Here is a 26,378-nt window from a genome sequence, read left to right as displayed (position 1 = left end):
TGGCATTTATCAAATGAGTGTGAATTTATGAGGGGGGGGGGTGTAAAGGAGCCTGGAAGAAGGGCAGTTACACCAGGTGTGTCCTAGTTTATCACACAAATAAATGCAATGGGCAGTTGAAATGAATGATTGTTACCACACATACTCAGGGTAATCCATCTCTGAGGTACAGGCTCCAAACTTAGATGCTAATTTTAAGGCCTCAGAGCAGACTCTTAGGGGAAATCACATTTGGAATTAGTAACAAAGGCACATATGCCTAATCCTAACATTCAGTAGGCCATACACAGTGAGGCTAACCAGGGCTACAGACCAGACCCTTTCTCAGTAAACAAAAACAAAAAAAGTGAGAAAGGAGAACCAAAATTAGAAGACATAACTAGGTATTGGAAAGAGTTTCAGAAAAAAATATGAAATGCAGAAATAACATTACTGTGGCAGTTGAGGAGAAAAACAAAGGAAGACTTGTAACTTGCCAGTGAGGAACCTCCTGTAGCAGGATAATACAACAGGGCATACCTGAAATCCCAACACCTGGGAGGCAGAAGCAGGAGGCCTGTTTTTGAGGACAGCCTAGGCTACATAGCAAGACTATCAACAAAACAAAAACCTCAGCAAGCTACCTCTTAAAATGGAGGAATAGAAGCTGGGTGTAGTGGGGCACACCTTAAATTCCAGCACTCTAGAGGCAGTGAAGTGTATCTATCTGAGTTCCAGGGCAACCAGGGCCGCATAGAAAAACTGTCTTTGAGAGGAAGATAAAAAGGGAAGGAAGAAGCGGGAGAAGAAATGTCAAAGTTGTCATTGGGGCATGCTTATGTTTTTGGAGGTTATTATCATGGTGGCAGGGAGCACGACCCCAGGTATGGTGTTAGAACAGGAGCTAAGAGCTACATCATGATCAGCAAGCAGAGCGTGGCTAGGCCTGGCATGGGCTTTTGAAACATCAATGCCCACCTCCACACTTCCTTCAACAGAAGGCCACACCTCCTAATCCTTCTAAACAGTGTTCCTCCCTGTAGACTAAGCATTCAACTATATGAGCCTATGAGGGCCACTCTTATTCTAACTACCAAAGGGACATAATGGCACAAGCCTGTGTGATTCCAACATAGGACTGCAGAAGAATCTCAAATTTGGAGCCAACCTGGGTTACAAAATAAGACCTTGAGAAAGAAAGGAAAGAGGAAAAGGAAGGTAGGTAGGTTGGTGTGCTGGTTGGTTTGAATGAGAGTGTCTCCTACAGGCTTAAATGTCTTAATACTTGGTCCCCACTTAGTAGTGCTGTTTGGGTAGATGTAGGAGGTATGGCCTTGCTGGAAGAATTATGACACTGGGAGTATCTTTGAGGTTCCAAAGCCACAAGCCATTCTCAATTTGCTGTCTGCTTGCTGCTCCAGCCCCCAAGCCTGACTACTGCCAAGTGAACTCATGATGATGGGGATGGACTGTTATCCTTCGGGAGCTGTAAACCCAAAAACCCTTTCCTTCTACAGCTGTGTGGGTCGTGAGGTTTCATCACAGCAATAGAAAAGTAACTAATGTATCAAAAATAAAAAAGAGTATCTGCAATAAGAAATATGGTTAATTCTGGTGTACACATACAACTGCTTAGCAACATATAAATAAGAATTATATGGACACACACACACAGAACAATGTGAGTGAGACTCAAAAGCATTAAGCTGCTTTCAACTGTCAAGAATGCTGAGAAACAAAGACCAAGAAGTAGACATGCTAACATAGATGGGGAAATGGGAAAAACAGCATCAGGTTGTATTTATGTATTTAGGAAAAGTGTGTGTGTGTGTGTGTGTGTGTGTGTGTGTGTGTGTGAACAATAAATGGATAAAAGGGGAAAATGAATTTGAAAGAGAAGAGAGGTATATGGGTACATCTGGATAAAGGAGAGGGGGAAATGATGCAATTATAACCTCAAAAAAAAGCCTTAAATAATAATAATAATAATAATAAAAAAAGCTGGAAAACTGTTAGAGACCAGGTCAATCTGAGAGTGCTCACAATCTTAGAAGAAAACGACAGTGATGTGCCGTCATTTAAAGATGATCTTTACAGAAAGCAGTAGGATTGCAGGAAGAATGGTGTTGAAGTTTGTTCCAGGAACAGAAGAGACTTCAGCAGCTGTGACATGTACTGAGAATTTTAGTTTAAAAACACAAAAATGTTATGTGAATATGTTTTTGTTTTTGATTTTTTAGAGTCTTACTATGCAGCTTGTCTTAGTTTGGGTTTTATTGCTATGAAGAGACATCATGACCAAGACAACTACTGGGGTTGATTACAGTTCACAGGTTTACTCCACTATAATCTCATGGCAGGAAGCACAGCAGTGCGCAGGCAGACAGACATGATGCTGGAGAAGGAGCTGAGAGTTCTACATCTTGATCCTCAGGTGGTAAGAGGGGACTGTGGATGTGGGCATAGCTTGAGCATTTAAGACTTCAAAGTTCTGCTTCCACAGTGACACACTTCCTCTAAAAAGGCCACACACACCTCCTAATAGTGCCACCCCCAATGGCTAAGAATTCAAACACATGAATCTATGTGGGACAAACATATTCAAACCAGCACACAGACCAAGTTAGCTTTAAACTCACAATCCTCTTAAATGCTGGAATTATAAGCATGTATCACAATTCAGGCTCTACACTAGTATGGTAGCACATGTAATCCTAGCACTCAAGACCTTCAAAGACCTTCAAAAGAATTGTCATAGTCAGGAGTTTATTTAAGGCAGCCTGAACTGAACACATACAACACACACACACACATACCACAGAGATTTTTTTAATTAGAGTTAAATTGGCAAAGTTAAACTTAAAATGAAATACTGACTTTAAATAGATCCTTCAATCCTAAAATATACTGCATCTTAAGAACTGTTGGTGACCAATTAGTTAATGGTTAGGGTTAGGGATTAGAGCTAAGGTTAACCCTGTCCTAGGACTTCCCCAAATATTTTAGCTGTGCTCTCCAAGTTTCAAGGAATATGTAGAATTTTCTAAGTTTCAAACTCCTGACCACGAAAACTTTTCTTGCCTCAAGTTTCACAAAAGTTGGGCTACTCAAGAATTCCAACATGCTTAAAGCAAAAACCATCTTTCCTTCATGTGAATGACTGCTGCAACATGCATTAGCTCTGCTTCTCACACAGAGCTTTCCATACAGGAGGTATGGCGCTCACCTGGTCCGACTGTCACCTCAGTGGAATGCTTGTTAATAACTTTAATCTTATCACTGAAGCCATTTTTCTCCACAATCTTCACAGCAGCCTCAGCCATAGGCTTAAAAACCTATAAATCAAAAAAAGGAGCAGAAGAAGGAGAGGACAGGGAGGGAAAATGAGCAATGTGCTATTTAAAAAACAAAAACCTTACCATCAAGGACTTATAGCTAGCAAGATAGTACCCAACTCAGGTCCCATATCTGCCGATCAAAATGTTTTACTCTCCAAACGTGTCATGAAAATGAACACAAGAGAATGAAATCCACCCAGGTATCATGTTTGCTATCCCAGAATTCAAGAGGGTAAGGCAGAAAAATTATCATGAGTTAGAAACAAGCCTGAGCTACAGAGTGAAACTGTCTCAATAGCCTCCACCTGAGCAAAAAAAAAAAAAAAAATCCAAATCCAGGGTAACATTTAGAACTTCCCATTTCATGCCAACTAAGTGGAAATGAAGGAATCTTGCACTTCCTGGTTTAGGCAATAGATGTTGCTGCCATGGTAAAAAATAATAAGAACAGAGCTGTCCCACAAACCTGGAAATACATGCTTTGTGTTAATGTGGCCAGACCACCTTCATGTTCAGAAGTGACCCAGTCCAAAAGCACAGCCTGCATTTTCATATGGTACTTGGGACCCTCCACAATGTAGACCACTTTCCTAACCCAGGCGGTCCTCTCCAGCATTCATAGGCAAGTCTGAACTTTCCCACCCCATCTCCCAAATCAAATCCATGCCTGTAATCTCAGCACTTGGGAAGTGTAGGTAGGAAGAACAGGAGTTCAAGGCCAGCCTGGGCCACACAAGACCCTAGTGTATAAAAAACACAAACACAACCCACAGGGAAGCACCAAGTTTTTCCTCCAGAAGTCATGAGTGCCCTGAGCCCTTCTCTAGCACCCTCTAGTCCTGACTTTTCAACCTGCCTAGTCTGGATATCACAGCTCCAATCCATAAAAACACAGAAACTCCCAAAAATACACAATGGTAACAAAAAAAATGACGAGATATTTTCATTATTTTTCTAAATCATTTTCTGTATTCTCTACCATAAAAATGATTTTGGTTTTTATACTGAGAAAAGCCATACTCTTTCGTGAAGATTATATATACTCTGCTGCTGGGGGGTGGAGGGTGGGGGGTGTAATCATTTCTAAATGACTTTTTTTTTTTCACATGTGGTCTCTGGCCTCAAACCCTCAGTCCTCAATCACTTTATCTGAGCCTTTAAAATGGTCACAAGCTCAGTGTTCTCCTCCTGCCACTGCTTCCCTTCCCTAAACCTCAGTCTGACCACCACAGCTCTCCTCAGCCCACCTCAAGATCTCATGGGGCTGGAGAGACAGTGCACATCCAGTGTGTGATGTTCATTTTAATTGTCACTTGGCACAATGCAGTATCAACTGAGAAGGGCATGTCTGGATTAGACTGGCCTGTGAACAAGCCTGTGAGGGGTTTTTAACCGGGTGAACAGACGTCACTGGCTGGGTCCAGGACTAATGAGAGAGAAAGCCAGCTGAGCACAACCCTGCATGCATCACTCATCACTTCCGCTCTTGACTGGGAGTATAACTCATCTAACTGCATCAAGCTCCCAACACCCTGACTTCTCCCAGTGATAGACCATAACCTAGAACTATGAACAAGGAACCCTGTTATCCCTAAATTGCTCCTGTCAAAACCAAAAATGAAACTAAGGCAGCAGTGCAAGTGTGAGGACCCGGCTCAGAATCCATCCCTGTGACTCCTGCATGGGTGAAGCAGGCCCTCTGTAATCTCAGAAACAGGAGCCTGGCTCAGGGGAACAAGATGCTTGGCTTCCATGAGATGGGCTGGCTAGCTCTGAGTCCAAGAGGCACTACATCAATATGTAAGGTGGACACCGACTAAGGAAGATACCAGTGTCAGCCTCTGGCCTCCACCTACACCCAAACAGGCAAACACAAACATACTATCTTCCTACACTAAACATGAACAAACATGAACAGTTAAGATTTCCCCACATCTACAATCCCTCCCTCAGAACAGGGGCTGTGGTGCAGTATGGGAACTGACCTGCTTTATAGTGATGAACCCGTCTGTCTTAAGAAAAACTAAATCTCCTTTGTCAATTATTTTGGCCAATTATAGCTACTAAGAGAGATTTGCCAAAAATTTCTGTGAAAAACTTGCTGCTTTTAAGAGAGAACGTAAGTTAGGATCATGTTCTCCTGTCTGACACATCCCCAGTGGCTCTTTAACAGTTCTCCTAGAGCCAGCAGAGGTGAACCTTCGAAGGAAGGTGGTCTATCAAAACAGAACAGTAAGAAAGATTCAAACAGACATGAGATATGGCTCAGAAGTGCCTACTGCTTTACAGGAAACCAGAATTCAGTTCCCAGCACCCACATTAGTCAGCTTAGAAGCATGTATAACTCACCTGATGTCCTCTTTCACTCTGAGGCCACCGACGTGGAAGCACGCACATACACATACATAAATAAAACAAACTCTTAAAACAATTAGGAGCTGGTAAGATACCTTAGTGCTTAAACTCAAACACTGCTCTTCCAGAGACCCATGTTTACAAGCTATATTAGGGGATTTAATGCCCTATTCTGGCCTCCATGGACACCTGTACTCATATGTGCACACACACACACACACACACACACACAATCAAAAATAAAATCTTTAAAAAATTATTTTAAAGGTCATTAATAAAGTGGGCAGTGGTAGTGCACACTTTTAATCCTACCACTCAGGGGGTAGAGGCAGGCAGATCTCTTAGGCTGCCCTAGTCTACAGAGTGAGTTCTAGGACAGCAAAGGAAATAGAGAAACCCTATCTCCAAAAAAAAAAAAAAGTCACTAATGATTTTCTATTGCCAACTCTCAACAACTGTTAGTCTTTAACCAGCTAAACCTTTTTTTTTTTTTTTGGTTTATTTATATATGAGTGCTCTGCTGATGCAGGTACACTTGCATGCCAGAAGAGGGCATCAGATCCCTTTATAGAACCACCATGTGCTAGGAATTGAACTCAGAACCCCTGGAAAAGCAGTCAGTGCTCTTTACCACTGAATCAGAGTCCTGCCTTCATGTCTAGCTTCTATTTGTTTACTTACTACTTTTGCTGAAGATCAAGCTTCCTGCATGCTTGGCAAGCATTACACTAATGAGCTATCTCCCCAATAATTCTTTTGCTTATTGATTGTAGGACTTAAGTTCTTAACAATTCTGAGTCCTGGCTTCTTCATTTGTAACAGGGATAACAAAATTTACTTTGACACTATCAAGAGAATCATTCTAAAACATAATTTCTTTGAATCTGCTCAACACCTTGGTAATGTCTTGAGTTTTGGTTGGTCTTGTTTGCTTACTTTGGATTTTTGAGTTCCAACATTATGTAGCCTTAAATTCCTGAATCATACTGCTTCTCTCTCCAAGTACTAGGATCATAAGTGAGCAGCACTATACCCAATTTAAACATCATTATTTCATTTCTTTATGGCTATGTAAAATTCCATTGTGTGCATGTAGACATTTTTTCTTTATCATCTATTTATATATCTAATCTGATTCCAATTTCTGTCTATTAAGAATAATGCAGTGCATTATTATACTTTTTAAATTAAATTCAAGACAAGCAAAGACTCATATACAACTCTCAGGATTGGGTCTTATGAAGATCTCAAATAGATTTTTTTAATGATCTTTTTACTATTTTTAATCATATGTATGGGTGTGTGCACAAGAGACCCAATGATTAAAGTACCACTCAGCTACAAACTCAGCACAGATGATACCATCTGCTAAAACAAAAAAAAAAAAAAAAAAAAAATAGACCTACTCTACCAAAGTCCACAGTTCTGGGAAAGTTTCTGAATCTCACCTTTTAGCTTCTGTAGCTCCACTTCTGGCTAACAGTTCTTGCTAACTGAAGTATGCAAACCCAGGACTTTTGTGCTTCCAGGTTAACCCTGAGAAAGGCTTAGGGCTACACTGGAATCTACACTGTATAGTCTCTGGCTGTCTAATAAAGACTTTATATTAGCTTAAATCCACATCTGAGCAGTCTTCCCTGGTACATACCCCACAACAGTTTTCAACTGCTAAGCTGTCTCTCCAGACCTTACACACTTTTTTTAAAGTTAACTACTCATTATACTGGCTGGTTTTGTGTCAACTTGACACGAGCTGGAGTTCTCACAGTGAAAGGAGCCTCAGTTGAGGAAATGCCTCTATGAGATCCAGCTGTAAGGCATTTTCTCAACTAGTGATCAAGGGGGAGGGCCCAGCCCACTGTGGGTGGTGCCATCCCTGGGCTGGTAGACCTGGGTTCTATAAGAAAGCAGGCTGAGCAAAGCAGGGGAAGCAAGCCAGTAAGTAACATCCCTCCATGGCCACTACATCAGTTCCTGCTTCCTGACCTGCTTGAGTTCCAGTCCTGACTTCCTTTAGTGATGAACAGCAATGTGAAAGTGTAAGCTGAATAAACCCTTCCTCCCCAACTTGGTTCTTGGTCATATTTTGTGCAGGAATAAAACCCTGACTAAGATACTCATTTAATTTATAGTTTGTTCATTTTGGGGGAACAGGATTTATTTAGTCTTGGCTGTCCTGAAACTCTATATGTAGACCAGGATGGCTTCAAACTTCAGAGATCATTCAGCTTGTGCCTCTCAAGTGCTGGCTAGGATTGAATATGTGTGCCACCATGACTAGCCTACTCATTTTGTTTATGTTTTTTGCATATGTATATGTAATCTCTTTTTTCATTAGAGATCCAGGGGTCAAACCTGGGTCATCAGGTTTTCAGGACAAACCATACCTCTAACCACTGATCCATCCCAAATATCTTGCGATTAGGGCCACACTGTAGCAATGACAGGGTGGACAGCTAGCTAGAAGGAATCTAGAACACATTCTACTGTTAACCTCAGGACTTTACACAAGCAAAATGTTTATATTATTTAAGCTACTGTTACTATTCATTTATCACATTTCCTGTTATAGTGAATACTATTTATGTTTTCATAATAAAATTAATATTTTATTAAAGAAAAAATTAAACTGACATTATTCTAAAAGTTTCTATAGCAGCTCAGATTGAGCAAGATCTGTCAGAGGCCCAGGATGATCCTGAACCCTGATTTCCCACTGAGCCATCTTTCCAGCCCACGTAACTAAAAGTTCCTCAGGGATTTTCACACATGACAATCACTGTGTCAGAGCAAAACAAAAAATGAAAAACCACCCATCTGACTCATCTCTGTGTGTGGGAAAGCTGGTCATGTGCTTGGCATGTGTTTGACCGGGAAAATTCAAGGACCTAAAGGCCTCCCCATGAAAATAAATGACAAATACCCATAGCACAGCTTACCTCAACAGCATAGCAGAAGTCAGCCCCTGCGGTAACCGCCATCATTGACAAGAGACCTGTGCCAGTGCCAATGTCAAGAACCAAGGCCTTCTGTCCTTTGTCTTTCACCCTGCTCACAGCTGCCCGGATACCCTGGTAGTATTTGATATTCTACAAAAAAGGAAAATACCTATCATGTCACATGATATTATAAATAAGTGAAAAGGTGCTATACAGAACTGGAGTCATGGTTGGCAGCACCAGGTGTCCTGTCTAGCCTCTAGATGTCAGCACTTGCCAGCTGAGCCAGACAGGACTCCAAGATCACTGAGTCAGCCTCTGCCCTGTAGTAAGTGATTCTCTCTGCCATATCTTCTATTTCTGTTTAGAAATGCTGGAGAGACTGCAAACCACTGTCCTTTTTAACTGTTAGGTATAGGAAATAGGAAAACCAAGAGGGTAAATGGCGGGTAGGAGCAGAGAGAAAGTATGTCCTTCGTGTAGGAATGCAATTCTGATGAGGTTCCTTTTAGAAATGGCAGCTGGTTCCAGGCCCTCTTCTCCTAGTACCCCAACAAACAGCCTTCTGGTGCATCAGAGCAGCACCAAAACCTAAGCCCTGATTCATCTGAGAGGTGAAAGCATGGGTCCACAGACATACACCCCACTCCCACCAACCTAAATCCTAAACATCTGCTTAAGTCAGTCCTACCTGCACAACTAAGTTGTTATGTGCTCACTGAATACTCGACTAAACCTGGGTCCTCTGGAGTGTTCTTAACCACTGAGCCATCTCTGCAGCCCCAATAAATGATTTTAAAAATAGTTTTCACATACAATTATTTGTTTATATTTATTTGTGAGGGGTGGAGAATGTATGTGCACACATTAGGCCATATGTGTACATCACAAGATGGTTTGTAGGAGTCAGTTCTCTCCTCCTACCATGTAAGTTCTACGAACTGAACTGAGGTTGTCAGGTTTGAGGACATGCAGCCTTACCTGATAAGCCATCCTGCCAACCTACTTATCTAAAAAGGGTTTTGGTTTTAGGTTGGGTTTTTGTTTTTACTGTTGGTTGTGTGTTTTTAAGTTTAAACACTACATGTTGATTTCTTTTTCCAGTGCTGGGTATCACTCAGGACCTCACATATGCTAGGCAAGTATCCTACTGAGCTATACTCCAGTCTCTAAAATAACAAATGTTGATAAAAATGTGAAAAAACTAGAAACTTCATACATCAGTAATAGAAACGTAAGATGATACATTCACCCTAATAAAAGTTCCAACATTTCTTAAGATGTCAAACATGCACTGACTAGGGGCTAGAACTGGCTTGTAGTTAAGAGTACTTATCACTTTTGCTGAAGACCTGATTCAATTGCTAGTGTTCACTGGCAGCTCGCACTGGGCTGTCATGTAGAGGAATGAGATGAGAAGCTCAGTGCAAGTACATTGAGGACTGAGCAATGATCTGCAGTCGGAAGATCAGTCAGGCTCATGAAACCCTTTCATAAATAGAGCTATATTTCTGACATGGCTGACAGTATGGAATGTCATTTGGCCAACTTCCCTCTAAAGTAAGAAGCACCCTTTCTATATGTGTCACACTAAAACCAGGAAACCTCATAAACACAATACTACAATAATAAGATGAACATGCTATGTTATGTGTCTAGTCAAAAACCAAGACTGCTTTCACCCATTTAGCTCAGCAAATACACTCAGATATTTGTGAAGATTAGCAGATCCTTTAGTATAGTCTATACATTAAAGGTGTTGAAGAATGTCCTTTTAAGGCTCAGATATGACTCAGCTGTTAAGAGTGCTTGCTGATCCCACACTGGGCAGTTACAATTCACTTCCAGCTCCAGAAATACAGCACCCTCGTCTGGTCTCAGAAAACACCTGCATACAATATGTATCTTCACAGATAGCATACACAATAATGAAAATAAAATAAAATTGCTAGGGTTGGTGGTGCATAAGTTTAATTCAGCATTCAAGAGACAGAGGCAGATGAATTTGAATTCAAGGCCAACCCAGTCTATACAGTAAGTTCCAGGCCAGCCAATGCTGCACAAGGAGACTGTCTAAAAACAAATAAAAACTAAGAATCCTGACTATAACATAGAGAACTGTAAGAGGCCTTCCTTTACTCAACCACAGGGACACTATCTGAGAAAAGCTTAGCTGCAAATGTCGTTACTCAGTGAGCCATCTTGCTCCTTCACTGTGGATGCAATGTGACCATCTGCACCAAACTCCCAGTGCCATGACTACCCCATGCTTGCTATACAATAACCTCCTAACTGTGAACCTTTTCCCCTTATGTAACTTTTATCAGAGTATTTTATCACAACAGGAAAAGTAACTAAGATATTATCATCAATATTATCAACTTAGTTGGCAGACAAAACAATGGGTTTCAGAGTACTGTGTGATAGTGTAGACTTGTAATCCCAGCACTGAGGAACCAAGACCAGAGAACTACCATGATTATGCAACCAACTATGTAGTGAGTTCATGGCCAGCTTGGGATACATGCTAAGATTTTTATCTCTAAAATGGAAGTGGGATGCTCATTAAAACAGTCATACATATATGTCAGTTTACTTTGCTCCTATCTGCCATCACCCCACAAACAACTCATTGTAAAATTAGAACTAGACATCTCCACAATTCAAATAAAGGGGGGAAAAACAACAAATGAGAAAAAGAAAACATGAAAAGTAATTCTGCAATGATGGCTAAATGATGGCTAATTTACAACGATGTCCTTAGGAACCTCCACAAATATGATTTGATAGACTCAGAATTTTACCCTGTACAGCATACTCGTTTTAAAACTGAACATGTAAGGTGGACAGAGGCTGCACATGCTTTTTTCCAGATCATAGATCAATGGAGAGGCACCATCACCAAACTAATACACAAAGAAAATATATCCCTTCAAAATGACATAGTATTTAGTGTTAAAATGAAAGAAATTTCTGTAATTTCATTTTGACACATTTTCACTATTAAGTGAAAGAAGAAATAAACAAGACACAGAAAGACAAGTATTTTATGTTGTAACTTGTATGCAGTCCACACAAATCCAATCTGGAAGTAAAGAGTGATTACTACTGGAGCTGAGGGGACATCGGTCAAATATATTAATATAGTGCATATTCTATTGAGAGCAGATTTTTCAGCCTATTACTGAAGAAAAATTATAAATGACAGATAGTTTAATTTAATCACTTCACAACATGTACATAGCACACACACACACACTTAAAACATTACATTGTACCAATAAGTATAAAAGATATTTAATTGTTAATTATACTACGTACATGGATAGGTGTGCATGTGCCTGCTGTCATGTGTGCCCATACAAAGGCAGAAACTGGGTGTCTTCCTCTATCAAATTCCACAGTGTTTGAGGCCAAGACTCTCTGGGGGTGGGGGAAGGGGGCTATGACCAGTAGTTACTTAGTCCACAAGGCTAGAGAGGTGACTTGGCAGTTAAAGGGTACTTTCTGCTTTTGCAAAAGACCTGGGTTTGATTCCCAGCACCCATATGGTGGTTTACAACTATCTGTAATTCTGTTTCCAAGAGATCTGATGACCTCTTCTTGTCCTGGTAGTGAGCACAACTGGCTCAGGTAGACTCACTGGCCAGCAAGTTCTCACAGTCTGTCTGCCTTTGCTACACTGCCAATGCCCAGCTTTTACATAGCTACTTGGTATCCAAATTCAGGTCCTTATGCTTATAAACCAAATATTTTATCCACTGTGCCATTTACCCAGCCCTTGTCAACTGTACCTTAATATAGCTAAGAGGAAGAACAGGCAGAAGCAGAATGCAACATCCTGAAAGACTTTCTAACTATTATACCATACATCTCTCAGTATCACCAAACATTATGATTCCTATGGGAGTCTCTGACCCTTTAATCAAGATTCTAAATACCACAGCAAGATTATGGTTTCCATCAGCCACGAAGGTGCACAGCTTTAATCCCAGCACACAGGAGGCAGGGAAAGGTAGCATCTCTGAACTGGAGGTTAGCATGGCCTACATAGCAAGTTCCTGGCCAACCAGGTCTAGACAGTGAGATCTTGTCTTACTTACAGTATGGTTTTCTTTACACTTACTCTGTCTTTGTCATGTAGCATATCTGCATAGGATGACCTTAAAGGATAAGAGAAAGACAGACAGTGAGTCAGAAACCTTTGCTAATAAAGACAAGCATGAAAACATCACCGAGTTCCCACCTATAAACACTGTCCTCAATTGGACAGAACAAGTGTGTCATCCTTTTAAATATTTTAATAGGTATGGTGGCTCAAACCTATAATCTCAAGCATTTCAAGACACATTTGAAATTGGTTCAAGCTCAGTTCAGGCTGAGGAAAGTGAATAAGTTTAAAGCTAGTATGGATTATATACCAAAAAGTCTCAAAACAAAACAAAACAAAAAAAAAAAAACCTAGGCATTTTAAATATCACTCACTGTACTGGCTGGTTTTGTGTCAACTTGACACAAGCTGGAGTTATCACAGAGAAAGGAGCCTCAGTTGGGGAAATGTCTCCATGAGATCCAGCTGTAAGGCATTTTCTCAACTAGTGATCAAGGGGGAGGGCCCAGCCCATTGTGGGTGGTGCCATCCCTGGGCTGGTAGACCTGGGTTCTATAAGAAAGAGAGCTGAGCAAGGCAGGGGAAGCAAGGCAGTAAGTAACATCCTTTCATGGCCTCTACATCAGCTCTTGCTTCCTGACCTGCTTGGGTTCCAGTCCTGACTTCTTTTGGTGATGAACAGCAATAAGAAAGTATAAGCTAAATAAACCCTTTCCTCCCCAACTTGCTTCTTGGTCATGATGTTTTGTGCAGGAATAGAAACCCTAAGACACTCACCTTTACTCCCAGGACATAGAAGACAGAAGCAGATGAATCTCAGGAGTTTGAGACCAACATGATCTACATATTTATTTAGGGAAGGGAAAGCATCCACCATGGCATATGTGTAAAGGTCCAAACACAATTTTGTGGAAGTTGGTGCTCTCCTTATATCATGTGAGTTGCAAAAATTGAACTCAAGTCTTAAGGCTTGGCAGCAAGTATCTGTACCCACTAAGCCATTTTGTCAGCCCCCAAATTTTATTTTAGTATGATCAGTTACTGTCACTCTCTACTATTGTAAAAAAAGCACCTCAGAGCTACCCCTTACAGTACACCCTGTGCTTACTTTATTTCCCCCAAGCTTAGGAGGGCGCTGGGGTTGTCACTCAGTGATAGAATACTTACCTGCCTAACATGCTTTAAAAGAGGATGAGAGTATAACCCTTAGATTCCATAATTAGAATCACCTGAGTAGCCTCAGCTGAGGAATTTTCCTGACTGCCTTAGAGATAAGGTGACAAAATACACCCTGACTGGATGGCACCTTCTGGTAATAGCCAGATGAAAAGGGGTGTTTCAGAAGGAAGTAATTACTGGTCTTTGAATAGCTGTCACTTACTGGGGGGGGGGGGGGTCTATGACCAGTAGTTACTTAGTCCACAAGGCTAGAGAGGTGACTTGGCAGTTAAAGGGTACTTTCTGCTTTTGCAAAAGACCTGGGTTTGATTCCCAGCACCCATATGGTGGTTTACAACTATCTGTAATTCTGTTTCCAAGAGATCTGATGACCTCTTCTTGTCCTGGTAGACACCAGGCACATGCATACACACAGGTAAAACATTCACACACATACCAATAAATTTTAAAAGGTGGGGATCATGCTGTGTGGGGGTCACACATGGTGTGACAAGCCTTTAATCCCAGTACTTGGTAGGGAGAACAAAGTGAATCACTGAGTTCAGGCCAGTTTGGTCAACATAGAGAACTCCATGTCAGTACTAAAGAGACTCCATCTCAAAAAAAACAAAACAAAACTACAGAACAAAACCCAGGACATTCTAGAAACTGACCTAAGGTCCTACAACCCTTTTACCAACTGAACTGTGTCCCTATCTGCCCTATCTACTTTTAAAAAATTATTTTAGGTGCTAGAGAGAATGCTCAGCAGTTAAGAAAATTGGCTGCACTTCCAGAGGACCAGGGTTTGATTCTGAGCATCCACATTGTGGCTTACAACTGTCTAACTCTAGCAGCAGGAGGTTCTGATGCTCTCTTCTGTCTCAAAACTAGCCAATAATAAATATATAAAAATCTCAAAAACTATTTTATCTTTAATCATACATGTATGAGTGTGCCTGTGAGTGCAAATGCCTAGAGTCCAGAAGGGGCATCAGGCCTGGTTACCGCAGGCTGAGCTGCCCACTGTCTTAGGTGCAGAACCATCTCTCAGGCCCACTCACGTCTCACCACCGCGCCGCCAGAGCTCACTCTCATCGCTCTGCTCACTGCTGTTGCCAATGGGCATCAGTATCCAGAACTTCTTAGCAGACTGACCCCCCCCCACACACACAGTTACTCCTTTTCCTCATCTTCTCTTTCTTTCCATCCTAAACTTTCCTTCTAGCTCTACTTAGGCCTCCTCAGCTAAACCTGTTTTTGACATCCCATAACCTCTTTCACTGAGATGCTGCAACTTCTCTCAATTTCATCTTTACCAAGCTCTGCAAACCCTGTGTCTCCAGACTCATGCTTCTTTCTACCTCTAGCATCACACGAATGTCCGAACCTTAACCCGTCCTCCTCTTGGGAGGGCATCCCACTCACCCAGTCATCTAACCAGGAGAAATCTTGGTGCTTCTTGAACTTTCTCCTCTTGCTGCATACAGTGTTACCAAACTCCCACTCCTCCTAGCTGTTTTTCCTCTCTCACCTTCACTGCTCCTACATTAGGAGTAAGGAACCACTCACTGTCCTCTCTCCAACCCACTTCCCACACTGCTTTCAGCAAGTATTCTGTTCTCCTAACATCTCAACGGCTCAGGAAACAATCTCCAGAATCTTCTTCCAAACTAAATTAACATTGACGAGCCCTATAACCCCTGCAGCCAGCTGAGAAGCAATTGTTACCTGGCAATTTCTTGGTGGTAATCATAGTGCTCATCCTCCTCCAGCCATTCCAGGGATCCTGTGGTTGGATTGGCACGACCACAGAAAACCTTCATGGTGCCAACTGGTTCCTCAATGTTAGCACAGAAATGTGGGCTTGTCAATTTACTTCTTAGGAATAGATCTGGATATCAGAAACCTAATCAATTAGAATGCCTAGGGTGGAGGCAAAGGATAAGAAAACAAAAAACAAAAAAAAAAAAAAAAAAAAAAAAACCAAGAAACAGACAAAAATGTCAAAGTTACTTAAAAATTTTTTATTAATGATAACATAGAACTTCAATCTCAGCTCTGGGGAGGCAGAGATCAATTTTAAATTCTTAATTTTAGATCTGTTTAAATTCAATATCAACATGGTCTGCAGAGCAAGTTCTAGGCCAGCAAGAACTATATATAGTGACAACCCATCTGAAAAGAAAATTAATATTTTTATATTTCTAGTAAAAGTAATTTCATTTTGTATACAGCACATACCATCAAAAACTATAATAAACACCAGTTGTGATTGCTCATGTCTACAATCTCAGCACTTAGGAAGCCAAGGCAAAAGGATCTGAAGTTTGATGCCAGCCAGCCTAGGCTATGCTGTGAGACCTTGTCATAAAACAAGAACAAAATACAACAACGTGTTGGTGCATGGCTTTGATTCTAGCACTAGAAAAGCAGAGGCAGGAGGATCTCTGAGTTCCATGCCTGTCAGAGATACACAGTGAGATCCTATCTGAAGAAAAAAGTAGGGGGAAGAGTCCTATAGTAATTATATAATGCTGCTGTAAGTTTTGACACTTTTCAAAAACTCCAACACAAGTTCATCGTGGTCCAGCCCTCAGATGAAGACAAGTGAGAAGACAGGGTAAGCCAAGCACTGAGCTAACATTAGACAGTAAAAGCGCAGAAGTGGTTATTCCTCGACATATTAAGGTTACTTATCGGTGATGTCGCTAGGGTTTAATACACTTAAAAATGCACTGAGAGCCACGCCAGAATTTTAATCAAAAGCATGTGCACCTAGGTACGCACACTTAACGGCACTGCTCTGGGCAAGTGTTGTGAACTTAATGGTTTCCATCTATTCAGAATACCAACTAAGGAAAGCCAACCGTTCCCGGTTGGGTTGGAGGAGCTACATATGGCTTGAGTGGCTAGGGCGAGGCTCCCAACACAAGTCCTGCGCCTCAGACCCTAATCTGCGCTCGGCGACAGTCTGAGAAATGACAGTCACCCACGCGGACTGTTGTGGCAGATCTGTTCAAGGTGCTTGAACAACTCCACGTGGATTCTGGAAAAGTCCAGAAGATAAGTATACCGGAAACACAAACATTCCCAAACCAGAGCCCTATGCCAGAGTCTTAAAAATGAGACCCGGAGACTAACTGCACCCAGGACCAACCACGGCCCAACCAACCTCCCCAGCATGCCCAACAGCTTACCCGCTGTGGGAAACGCTCCACTCGCCGCCAATCCCGCGGCCATTTTGCCTCACCCACTGGGGGGCGGGGCGACGGTGCGTAGAGTGACGTTCCACGAGGCACAGCCCTCTGCGGAACTGGACAGATATCCCATCGCACCCCGCGCCTTCCCACAGTACGCCGCGATTGCCGCTATGGAGGCCGGCAGGACTGCGGTACTGCGCGTGAAGCGGAAGCGCAACGCGGAGCCGGCAGAGGCTCTCGTGCTGGCCTGTAAACGCCTCCGGTGCGGCGAGGTCGAGTCATCTGCTCAGGAGACGCCAGAAGGTCAAGAGACAGCGGCGGAGAGAAATGTCTTCCAATTGGTTGCTACCGTACGATCCCAGGTATGAGGAGGAGGATAGACTCTTTGTGGAGGCGATCTTTGAACACTGGCCATATTCAAACAATTGCTGAGGCAGTCATCCTTTTCTTGTCGCCCCTCAGGAGGAGCCAATCCAGCAGCTTGTGCGGGCTGCCCTGCGCCCGTCCCGGAGCAGCCAGCTGCGTATCCGCCGCGATCTTCGTGCCTCGGTTCGCGAGGTCCGTAAAGAGGGCCGCTACAGGGTAGTCTCCAGCCACCGATCCTCAGGGACCTCTAACAGTTTGGAGCCCCAGTGTGTGTCAGAAGCTGTCAGGGATGCAGGCTTCCAATTGTTGGACCTAGTCCACGAGGAGCAAGACCCAGAGGCTGCTGCTACAGACTGCCACAAAGTGAGTATTATATATGTCTGTTCTGCTCCCAAAGGCAGTAGTTGAGAGCATAAACACTGTAAGCTTCAGTATGTATTATACACCCTAAAGGTTGACCTCATTCTACCTGTTTGATTTTTGTTTTTGTTTTGTTGAGATAGTTTTGCTGTGTAGTTCAGGTTAACATAATACTGGCTATGTAGCCCAAGTAGGCCACTGACACACAGCGGTCCTCCTACTTCAGTCGCCCCTGTACTATGATTACAGGCATTTGCCACCACACCTCTCTCTCTCTCTCTCTCTCTCTCTCTCTCTCTCTCTCTCTCTCTCTCTCTCTCTCTCTCTCTCTCTCTCCCTCCCTCCCTCCCTCCCTCTCTTTTTCTCTCTGTGTGTGTCGTAATACACACCTTTCTTCCCAGCATTTGGGAGCAGTTCCAGGTGGATTTCTGAGTTCTAGGTCAAAAACAACTACATACTGAGACTTTATCTCAAAAAAAAAAAAGTTTGGGTGTGATTGATCTGGCCTTTAATACTCAAGAGGCATAGATGGATAGATCTCTTCTTTCAAGGCCAGCCAGAGCTACACAGTGAGAATGTGTATCAAAATAAAGCAAACAAAACTGATGCAGACCTTTTAAAAGTAGATTTGGTGGGCTGGAGAGATGGATCAGCGGTTAAGAGCACTGACTGTTCTTCCAGAGGTCCTGAATTCAAGTCCCATCAACCACATGGTGGCTCACAACCATCTGTAAAGGGATCAGATGCCCTCTTCTGGTGTGTCTGAAGACAGATACAGTGTACTCACATATATAAAGTAAATAAATCTTTTTTTAAGTAGATTTGGCTATTTAAAATATATACAGTATTTAGAGATGATGTTAAATTTTCGTTGCTATGAAAAATGAGGTAAATATTAAGGATTTTTAGCTCATAATTTCAGAGGTACACTGTGTGGTAGGCCTGCTCAATTACTATAAATCTGTATTGTAGCAGAATACAGAACTATGTAACAGTAGTCACCCTATGGTGGCCAACAAGCAGATAAATAAGAACAAAAATGCTAAAAAAAAAAAAAAAAAAAAAAAAGAGAGAGAGAGAGAAAAGAAGAAATTACCAAGTTTTCTGTTTTCCTAATAATCATACTCCCAAGACTTAACCCAGATAAGCAATTAAACAAAAGTAAACTGCTATGGCAGTAACAAAAGATACTGTTGCCTTCTGTTACTTTGCTAAGTATTTATTTGGGCTTTGCAGTGCCTAGGGAATGTGGCTGGTCTTTGCTACTTTGTAGATTCCCCCCCTCCCATCTCTAGATAAGAGAGAAAAAAATAAAGGAGATAGGATAGGGATCTCTCAATGTAATTTCGTCTTGTTTCTTTGCTTGTAGCTGGTCTTTGCCACTTGTGGATTTTTTTCCACCCTTTACCTCTTCCCCTCCCCCCACATTTCACCTCTTATTACTAGATAGAAGATAGAGGGGAGAGAGAGCTTTGAATCTACTTTCTGTTTCTTCTTTGAGCAGGACTACTAACAATCTGCAACCAACCTCCCTGAAGATGGGGCCCTGGCATTTATATATACCCTCTGAAAAGTTCCCAGAATTTCTGTGGCTTTGTTTTGTTTTTTTAAAGAAACCAAAATTCCAGAATTGCCACTACAAAGGAGCAAACTTGGGGCAAGTGTTCTTCCAATGAGCTATATTCCTAATTAGGTATTTTCCTTTACTTAATCTTCAAGAATACTATGAATTAGATACTTTTATTGCCATTTTGTTTTTACTTTTTTCAAAAAAGATTTTCTTAGCAGGCATTGGTTATTCAAAGTAATAGTTTTTATTAGATTTTGTACATGTGTACTGTCACTCCTCTTGAATCCTTCTTAATGAACCCTGATTAGTCTACTTTTATTACTATGGTCTTTGAGTGTCTGTGTTCCTATTAATAAGTGTGGGTGAGGAGTTTCTAGCTGTGAACCTGGGCTTTTCTATTATGCCAGTATTTGTTTGATTTCTCTCTCTCTCTCTCTCTCTCTATTTTTATTTTTTTGGAACTATGTAGACCAGGCTGGCCTTGAACTCAACAGAGATCTGCATGCCTCTGCCTCAAGTACTGAGATTAAAGGCTTGCACCAGTACACCTCCAGTTGATTTGTATGCTTAAAACTTATGTTGGTAATGCCATACATTATTTTGCTACTTCATAACTAATTTTGCTACTGTTATGAATTGTAATGCAAATATCTGATATGCAGGATCTCTAATATGCAACACTCCTCATCCCAAAGGAGTCACAACCCTTGAGGTTGAAAACAGCTAATTTAGCGACAGAACAGCTGTGAACGAAAGAAGGCATAGTAAAGCTACAGTCTCTGCATTCCATAGGTTACAGGTGACTAAGCTGGAAAGAAATCTAGTATTACAGATACCATGCATTAATTTGTTCTTCCTAGGAAAGATAATTTGAACCTATAGTCATTGGACCACAGCAAGTTCCTTTCCTTCCCTTGGTTGACTTACATACAGCCCTCAGATAGTGCTAAGTGTTGGTGTCTTTCAGAGTCATCTGTGTTTTAAATGAAATGACGGTAGTGAAGTTATCACCATTTTTCAAATACAGAAATGAAATGTTCAAGTACGAGGTATGCATGGTGCTGTAGACATGGCTCAGCAGTTTACTTGCTGTCTTTTTTTTTTTTTAAAGATTTGTTTATTTTATGTATATGAGTACACTGTAGCTGTCAGACACACCAGAAGAGGGCATCCAATCCCATTACAGATGGTTGTGACCACCATGTGGTTGCTGGGATTTGAACTCAGGACCTCTGGAAGAGCAGTCAGTGCTCTTAACTGCTGAGCCATCTCTCCAGCCCTTACTTGCTGTTTTATCATGAAGATTCCCAGCACCCACATAAGGAACCTTAAAAGAATCAACACCTTTGATAACACTGAAGACTAGTGACTTGGGAAATATTTTTTAGCAATGGAAAGTGGTCTGTGTAATATAACTGAAAATACGGGTAAGCATGTAAGCAAATATTACAAATAATTTTATTGAGGGCTAGCAAGATTGTTCAGCAGGTAAAGGTAAAACCTGAGTTCAGTCCCTAGGACTCCCATATGCACTGTGCGGTAAAAACCATGTAATAATATTCTAGTTTCCTTTATGATTAGACCAGGCTGGCCTTAAACTCAAAGAGATCTGACTGCCTCTGCTACTTGAGTGCTGGGATTAGAGGTGTGTGCCAGTATGCCTTGCTGGAAAATGCTTCCAAGCTTATGTTTAGTTTCTTTTGTAGCCTTAGACCTCTTGCTCAGGAAATGGTACAGACCTATCTACTCAATCCCTTATTGAGATTCTCTTCACTGGGGACTCTAGGCTATGTCAAGTTGACAGTTACAGCTAAGTAGGACACAAACAATTGTAGGGTATTGGTCAGTCAAGTTGAGCCAGATGACACATTTTAATAGGTTTTACCGGGAAAACCTGTATGGGCATATGGCTCCCAAAGGAGGAGGAGCATAATAGCAAAGAGTACTCAAAGACCTATAGAAGCAGGCAGAAGGGAACAAGTATATGAGGATAAGAATCTTAAATACTACCTGCAACCCCAGTATTTAGGAGGTAGAGGCAGAGAAAAATCTAAGAGTTCAAAACATGCCTGGTCAATATAGCAAGTTCCTGGCCAGGCAGAGCTACAAAGAGTGAAACCCTATGTCAAAACAACAAGCCATCTTGAATAGGGCATTAAAAAAATACATGCCTTCGTGTACCCAATCCTTAAGAGTCCTCATTTGAGTCTTAATCTCTGTCATCTGTTTTTGGTTTTTTTTGGTAGACATTTGATCCAGATGTGATCCTCTGCAATTCTGTAGAGTTGATCCGAGAGAGGCTGACTGTATCTGAGGATGGATCCCAAGTAGAACACCAGGAGCAACCAAAGCACAATGATGACTATGTATATGACATTTACTGTATGGAGATGGCCCCTCCAGGATGGATTGAGAACATCCTGTCTGTGCAGCCCTACAGCCAGGAATGGGAGCTGGTAAGGAGGTCCAAGAGGAGAAGGGCATAATAGGGTACTTCTGGCTTCCTGGACCCCACTCCTTTTGTTTTTAAATTTTAAAATCAATTTTACTTAGTGTGTATGCATGGTTCATGTGTGGAAGCCATGGCTGTTGTTTGTTTGTATCATGTGGACTCCTGGAATTTAACTTAAGTCATCAGGTTTGGTGGCAAACACTTATCTTGCTATCTTTTATTTATTTATTTATTTATTTATTTGAAATGGGATCTCTCATACTGGCCCTTACAGGCCCTTGGGTGTCTTCCTTGATGCCAGATCTCTCACTGAAACTAGAGCTTGCCAATTCCAATTAATCTAATGACATCATACCCCAGGGACTCCTGTCTCTACCTCCCATTATCCGGGATCTCAGGCAGGCTCCCCAACTCACCCAGCTTTTACATGGGTTATATACAAACTCTGGTACTTACGCTTGTCGCCCCGTTTTATTTTTGTGAAAGGATATCACAATGTAGACTAAGCAGGCCTTGTACTTATCAAGTACAGGCTTTTAACTTGTGGCAATCTGAATTGCCCCAGCTTCCCCAATATTGGGATTATAAGCATGTACTATTACACCTAGCTGTGGACTCCTCTCAATAAAACATTGTTCTTTGCTTGGAAGGAAAGTTCTACCCTATATCCTTTGTAGAAACCCTGGTTCAATACAACCAGTATGTTGGACTACTTAACCTTGAGACAATAAAACCAGACATGAGTAAGAACAAAAAATTTTATGGATGTTTTGCCTACATGAATATCTGCACATCACTTGAATGCTAGTGCCAAAAGAGGCCAGAAGAGTGTTACATCTTCTGGCAGTGGAGTTTACAGGTAATTAATTGTAAGCCAACGAGTATGTGTTAGGAATTGAACCCAAGTCCTCTTAAAACATTTAGTGCTCTAACCACTGAGTTATCTCTCCAGCTCCCAAGAACAAAAAACATTCTAAATTTTTTAAAGAAGAGCAAGGCATGCTGGCATACACTTTTAATTCTATCACTTAAGAAGCAGGGGCAGGCAGGTCTCCGTGAGACTATCCTGATGTACACATAGCAAGCTCCCTGCCAGCCAGGGCTATATTTTCCTTAATGTCCTGACTCCATTTTTCTAAAAACGTTGAGGTTTTTCTCCCCCATTTTATGTGTATGTATGTGTTAGTCTACACATCTATCTGCCTGTGTGGGTGTCCATGTGTCTGTGGTGCCCTCGGAGGCCACTATTACTAGTGCAGATAGGTACCACCTTAGACCACTATGTGCTCTCTACTCTTCCTCTACCACTTACCCAGAATGAAGTTTTTGGTCCTGACCTTTGGCATTAACCACAGTTGTAGAATCCCTCTCCCACCTGGCCATCCATGAATGCTAATGCTTCTTTACAGTCATTCCCCTCTAATGACATTGGGATGTGGTATCTATAACTAGACTCTTGGTTGGGTCTGGGTCTAAGATTACCTAGTCTCTTGTAAAGCAGAGTCAAACTCTTCCTTGTCTGCCTTTACTTGAATCTCCCCAAGATATTGCCAATAGCTTCCCATAAGGAACATAACTTAAGAGTTTGTTACACTCATGTTTATGTTGAGATATTCAGGTAAATGATGATGAACAGCCAGAAGATATTTATGAAGATGAAGATGATGAAAATAGTGAAAATAATTGGAGAAACGAGTACCCAGATGAAGAAAGCAGTGATATAGATGAAGATTCCAGAGGTAGGTAGCAACCTAGATGGAGTTGGGCTAGTAGGAGTCAGGACTGAGGTGAAGGTATAATTGATTGATGGGTATGCTCGCATAAGCCAGCTTTCCCCTCTCTTTATAGGGGAACTGCTGGGTAAAGTATTAACAGGGTTGGAGAGATGATCGTTCAGTGGCTATGAGCACTGGCTATTCTTACAGAAGATGTACTGACATGGCAGCTCACACCCATCCTTAATTCCATTCAATTCCAGGGAACCTGACTCCCTCTTCTGACCTCTCTGAGCACCAGGTATACATGTGTACATACATACATTCAGGAAAAACACTAGTATGTTTAAAAAATAAGAAAATTGGATATGGTTTAATCCTAGAACTCGGGAGGCAGAGCTAGATGTGTATCTGAGGTTCAAGGTTAGCTTGGTCTAAAAATAGAACTCCAGAACACCACACCCAGGGATACACAAAGAACACCTTTCTCAAAACAAACAAACAAAAAGGTATTACATATCAGCCAGCAAATCTGACGACTTGAGTTGCTATAATCGTCTCTGTAAAAAGAAAACTAACTTCTATAAAGTTTCATACATAATAACACAAACACACTGTCACTCTCTTCAGACACATGAGAGGGGAGGATGGCATCAGATCCCTCTGGAAGAGCAGTCAGTGCTCTTAACCACTGAGCCATTGCCATCTCTCCAGCCCAAATTTAATTTTTAAAAAGATAAAATATTTACATGGCTCTAATAGGACGTACCTGTCATCCCAGCATTCGGATGGCTGAGGTGGCAGAGCAGTGGGCTCTAGGCAAATCTTGAAAAAAAGGGAAGATGGGGGTGGGGGGGAACTGGGCTAGAGCGATGGCTCAACAGTTACGAGCACTGGCTGCTCTTCCAGGAGTCCTGAGTTCAATTCCCAGCAACCACATGGTGGCTCACAACCAAATGTGTCTGAAGAGAGCAACAAATAAATCTTTTTTTAAAAAAGGCGTCTGACCCCTGATAATTTGGCTGCTAAGCCTGATGACTTATTATGTGGAAAACATCTTTTATCTACTTATAGGCTCTGATGAATACAACAGCTTCAGCGAGGAGGAAAGAAGACCAGTGTGGAGCAAATACCCTTTGGATGTACAAAAGGAGTTTGGCTATGACAGCCCCCATGATCTGGATTCAGATTGATGGCCTGCTGGGATTTTCAAGACTTCCACAGACCTTTAAGGTTCTGACTAGAGTCATTATCTTAGGATTCCTAACTGAACATGTGGAAAGAAAAACTTTTACCCCAGCACAGTAAAGACTTCTAAGTGATAAAGAGAAGCAAAGCATGCTGGGTCATGGCTGAAATTCCAGCACTAGAGAGTTTGGGAGCCAAGAGCACTGAAAATGCAAGGCCAGCTTTTAGGCTACACAATTACTTCTATGCCAGCCTGGGCATTTTATTTTTTAAAAAGATTACAATGTGGAAAATAAAATGATGTAAATCCTCCAGCCCTGGTGGGTTTTCTGTCATTTTAGTTCTATGCTCAGGCCTAAAGGAGCTGGTGTGAGGAGGGAGTGCTTGCCTCCCAGTAATGCCTCCCAGTGAAGCCTGCTCCCTTTGATGGAGAGAGAGGTCCTACCTCTCCCACCCCCTCTAGACTCTGATAATGGCTGTAAAGACTGATATCACCTATCTGCATCTGTATCCAAGGAACAGTGTGTATGAACGTGATAGTCTTCAATAAAAACTATACAGAAGGAAGCAATTCTTTCTAAAGTCTGATTGTCTTAGGTGTTTTCTCATAGAAAAAGGAGAGGTTAGTGAAATGCATGTTTTGCATTTTTCAGAATATGAGCTTATATGTTTAGCACTCAATCAAGGCATTACAGTTGTTCCTCATGCTTCTAGGATTGCCAATAACCACCATGTGTCCATGTCCCTCGCATAAGACATGGTATTTCCACAAATCTAATGTTGTTTATACCACAACTCTTTGGGGGAATGATGAGAATGTCTCAACTGCCTTAGCCCTAGATGTAGTACTGTCCAATAAAACTATCCACAGCATGTTCTGTGTATGCACTGTACAACTGGGCGGCCTTTGAGTGCCAGAAATATGGTTAGTGCAACTGAGAAACCTCAAGGATTTTTGTTTGGGGAGGAAAAGGGGTATGACAGTCTCTGTGTAGACCAAGCTGCCTCAAATTAGAAGGGATCCATCGACCTCAGCCTCCCTAGTGCTAGGATTAAAGGCATGAGCCACCACAACCAGTATTGAGAGGGGTTTAAAAGCATGAGCCACCACAACCAGTATTGAGAGGGGTTTTGGTCTTTTAATGTAAATTGCAATCTTGCCTTAATCTTCCAAGTGCTAGTATAACTCGTGAACACTTATCAAATTGGCTAGATTTTCATTTTAATTTAGCTACATGTGACTAGTTACTGTAGTAGACACTAGGTGTAGGGAAGTAACACTCAGCATTCAATTCAGCAAATGCCCTCTTTTCCTATGATAGATCCATGGGAAAGTAACACAGATGCCGTCTCCCCGGTACTTACAAGTCCATAAGCCTCTCTACAACCTCTCTGCATTCTTTCACTTATCTACCTATCTACAAGGAGTTATTAAACTTGTCAAAATGATCTAATGTGTATATTAAAGTGGTTATTGGAACAAATCAATCAACAAAACTATCTCAGTTACTCTATTCTGAGACTCAACAAACAATTCAGTGTTTTGAGTGATAGGCAGCAATGTGGTATCTAACACTAGTCATCTTGATCTGTAGGCATACAAGCAGGACTAAAATTCTGTTTGCCACTATAGTGTGCCCACTG

The 26,378-nt window shown here is 41.7% G+C and overlaps 2 protein-coding genes across 3 annotated transcripts in view; one reads left to right on the top strand and one right to left on the bottom strand.

Moving 5' to 3' along the window:
- Positions 1-17,231, bottom strand: part of PRMT7 (protein arginine methyltransferase 7) — a 37,159-nt gene extending 19,928 nt beyond the window's left edge. The window contains exons 1-5 of one of the 2 annotated variants that reach the window (XM_080937079.1): positions 17,081-17,231; positions 15,612-15,774; positions 12,738-12,774; positions 8,612-8,761; positions 3,206-3,314 (exon numbers count right to left, since the gene is read on the bottom strand). In XM_080937079.1, coding sequence (XP_080793205.1) covers positions 3,206-3,314; positions 8,612-8,761; positions 12,738-12,774; positions 15,612-15,774; positions 17,081-17,123 — 502 coding nt within the window. In that variant the 5' untranslated portion in view covers positions 17,124-17,231. Of the gene's footprint in view, positions 1-3,205; positions 3,315-8,611; positions 8,762-12,737; positions 12,775-15,611; positions 15,807-17,080 lie in introns of both variants that reach the window. The other variant, XM_080937080.1, reaches the window with a different exon arrangement.
- Positions 17,232-17,250: 19 nt separating this feature from the next.
- SLC7A6OS (solute carrier family 7 member 6 opposite strand) lies at positions 17,251-25,281 on the top strand. Its single transcript, XM_080937100.1, has 5 exons — positions 17,251-17,445; positions 17,546-17,812; positions 21,626-21,835; positions 23,450-23,570; positions 24,621-25,281. Exons 1-5 carry the CDS (start codon positions 17,254-17,256, stop codon positions 24,737-24,739), a joined length of 909 nt encoding a protein of 302 aa, XP_080793226.1. The 5' UTR covers positions 17,251-17,253; the 3' UTR covers positions 24,740-25,281.
- The last annotated feature ends 1,097 nt before the right edge of the window (positions 25,282-26,378 follow it).

This window comes from Micromys minutus, assembly GCF_963924665.1.
Source record: "Micromys minutus genome assembly, chromosome: 24".
NCBI lineage: Eukaryota > Metazoa > Chordata > Mammalia > Rodentia > Muridae > Micromys > Micromys minutus.
This window is presented reverse-complemented; position numbering and strand designations above follow the sequence as displayed.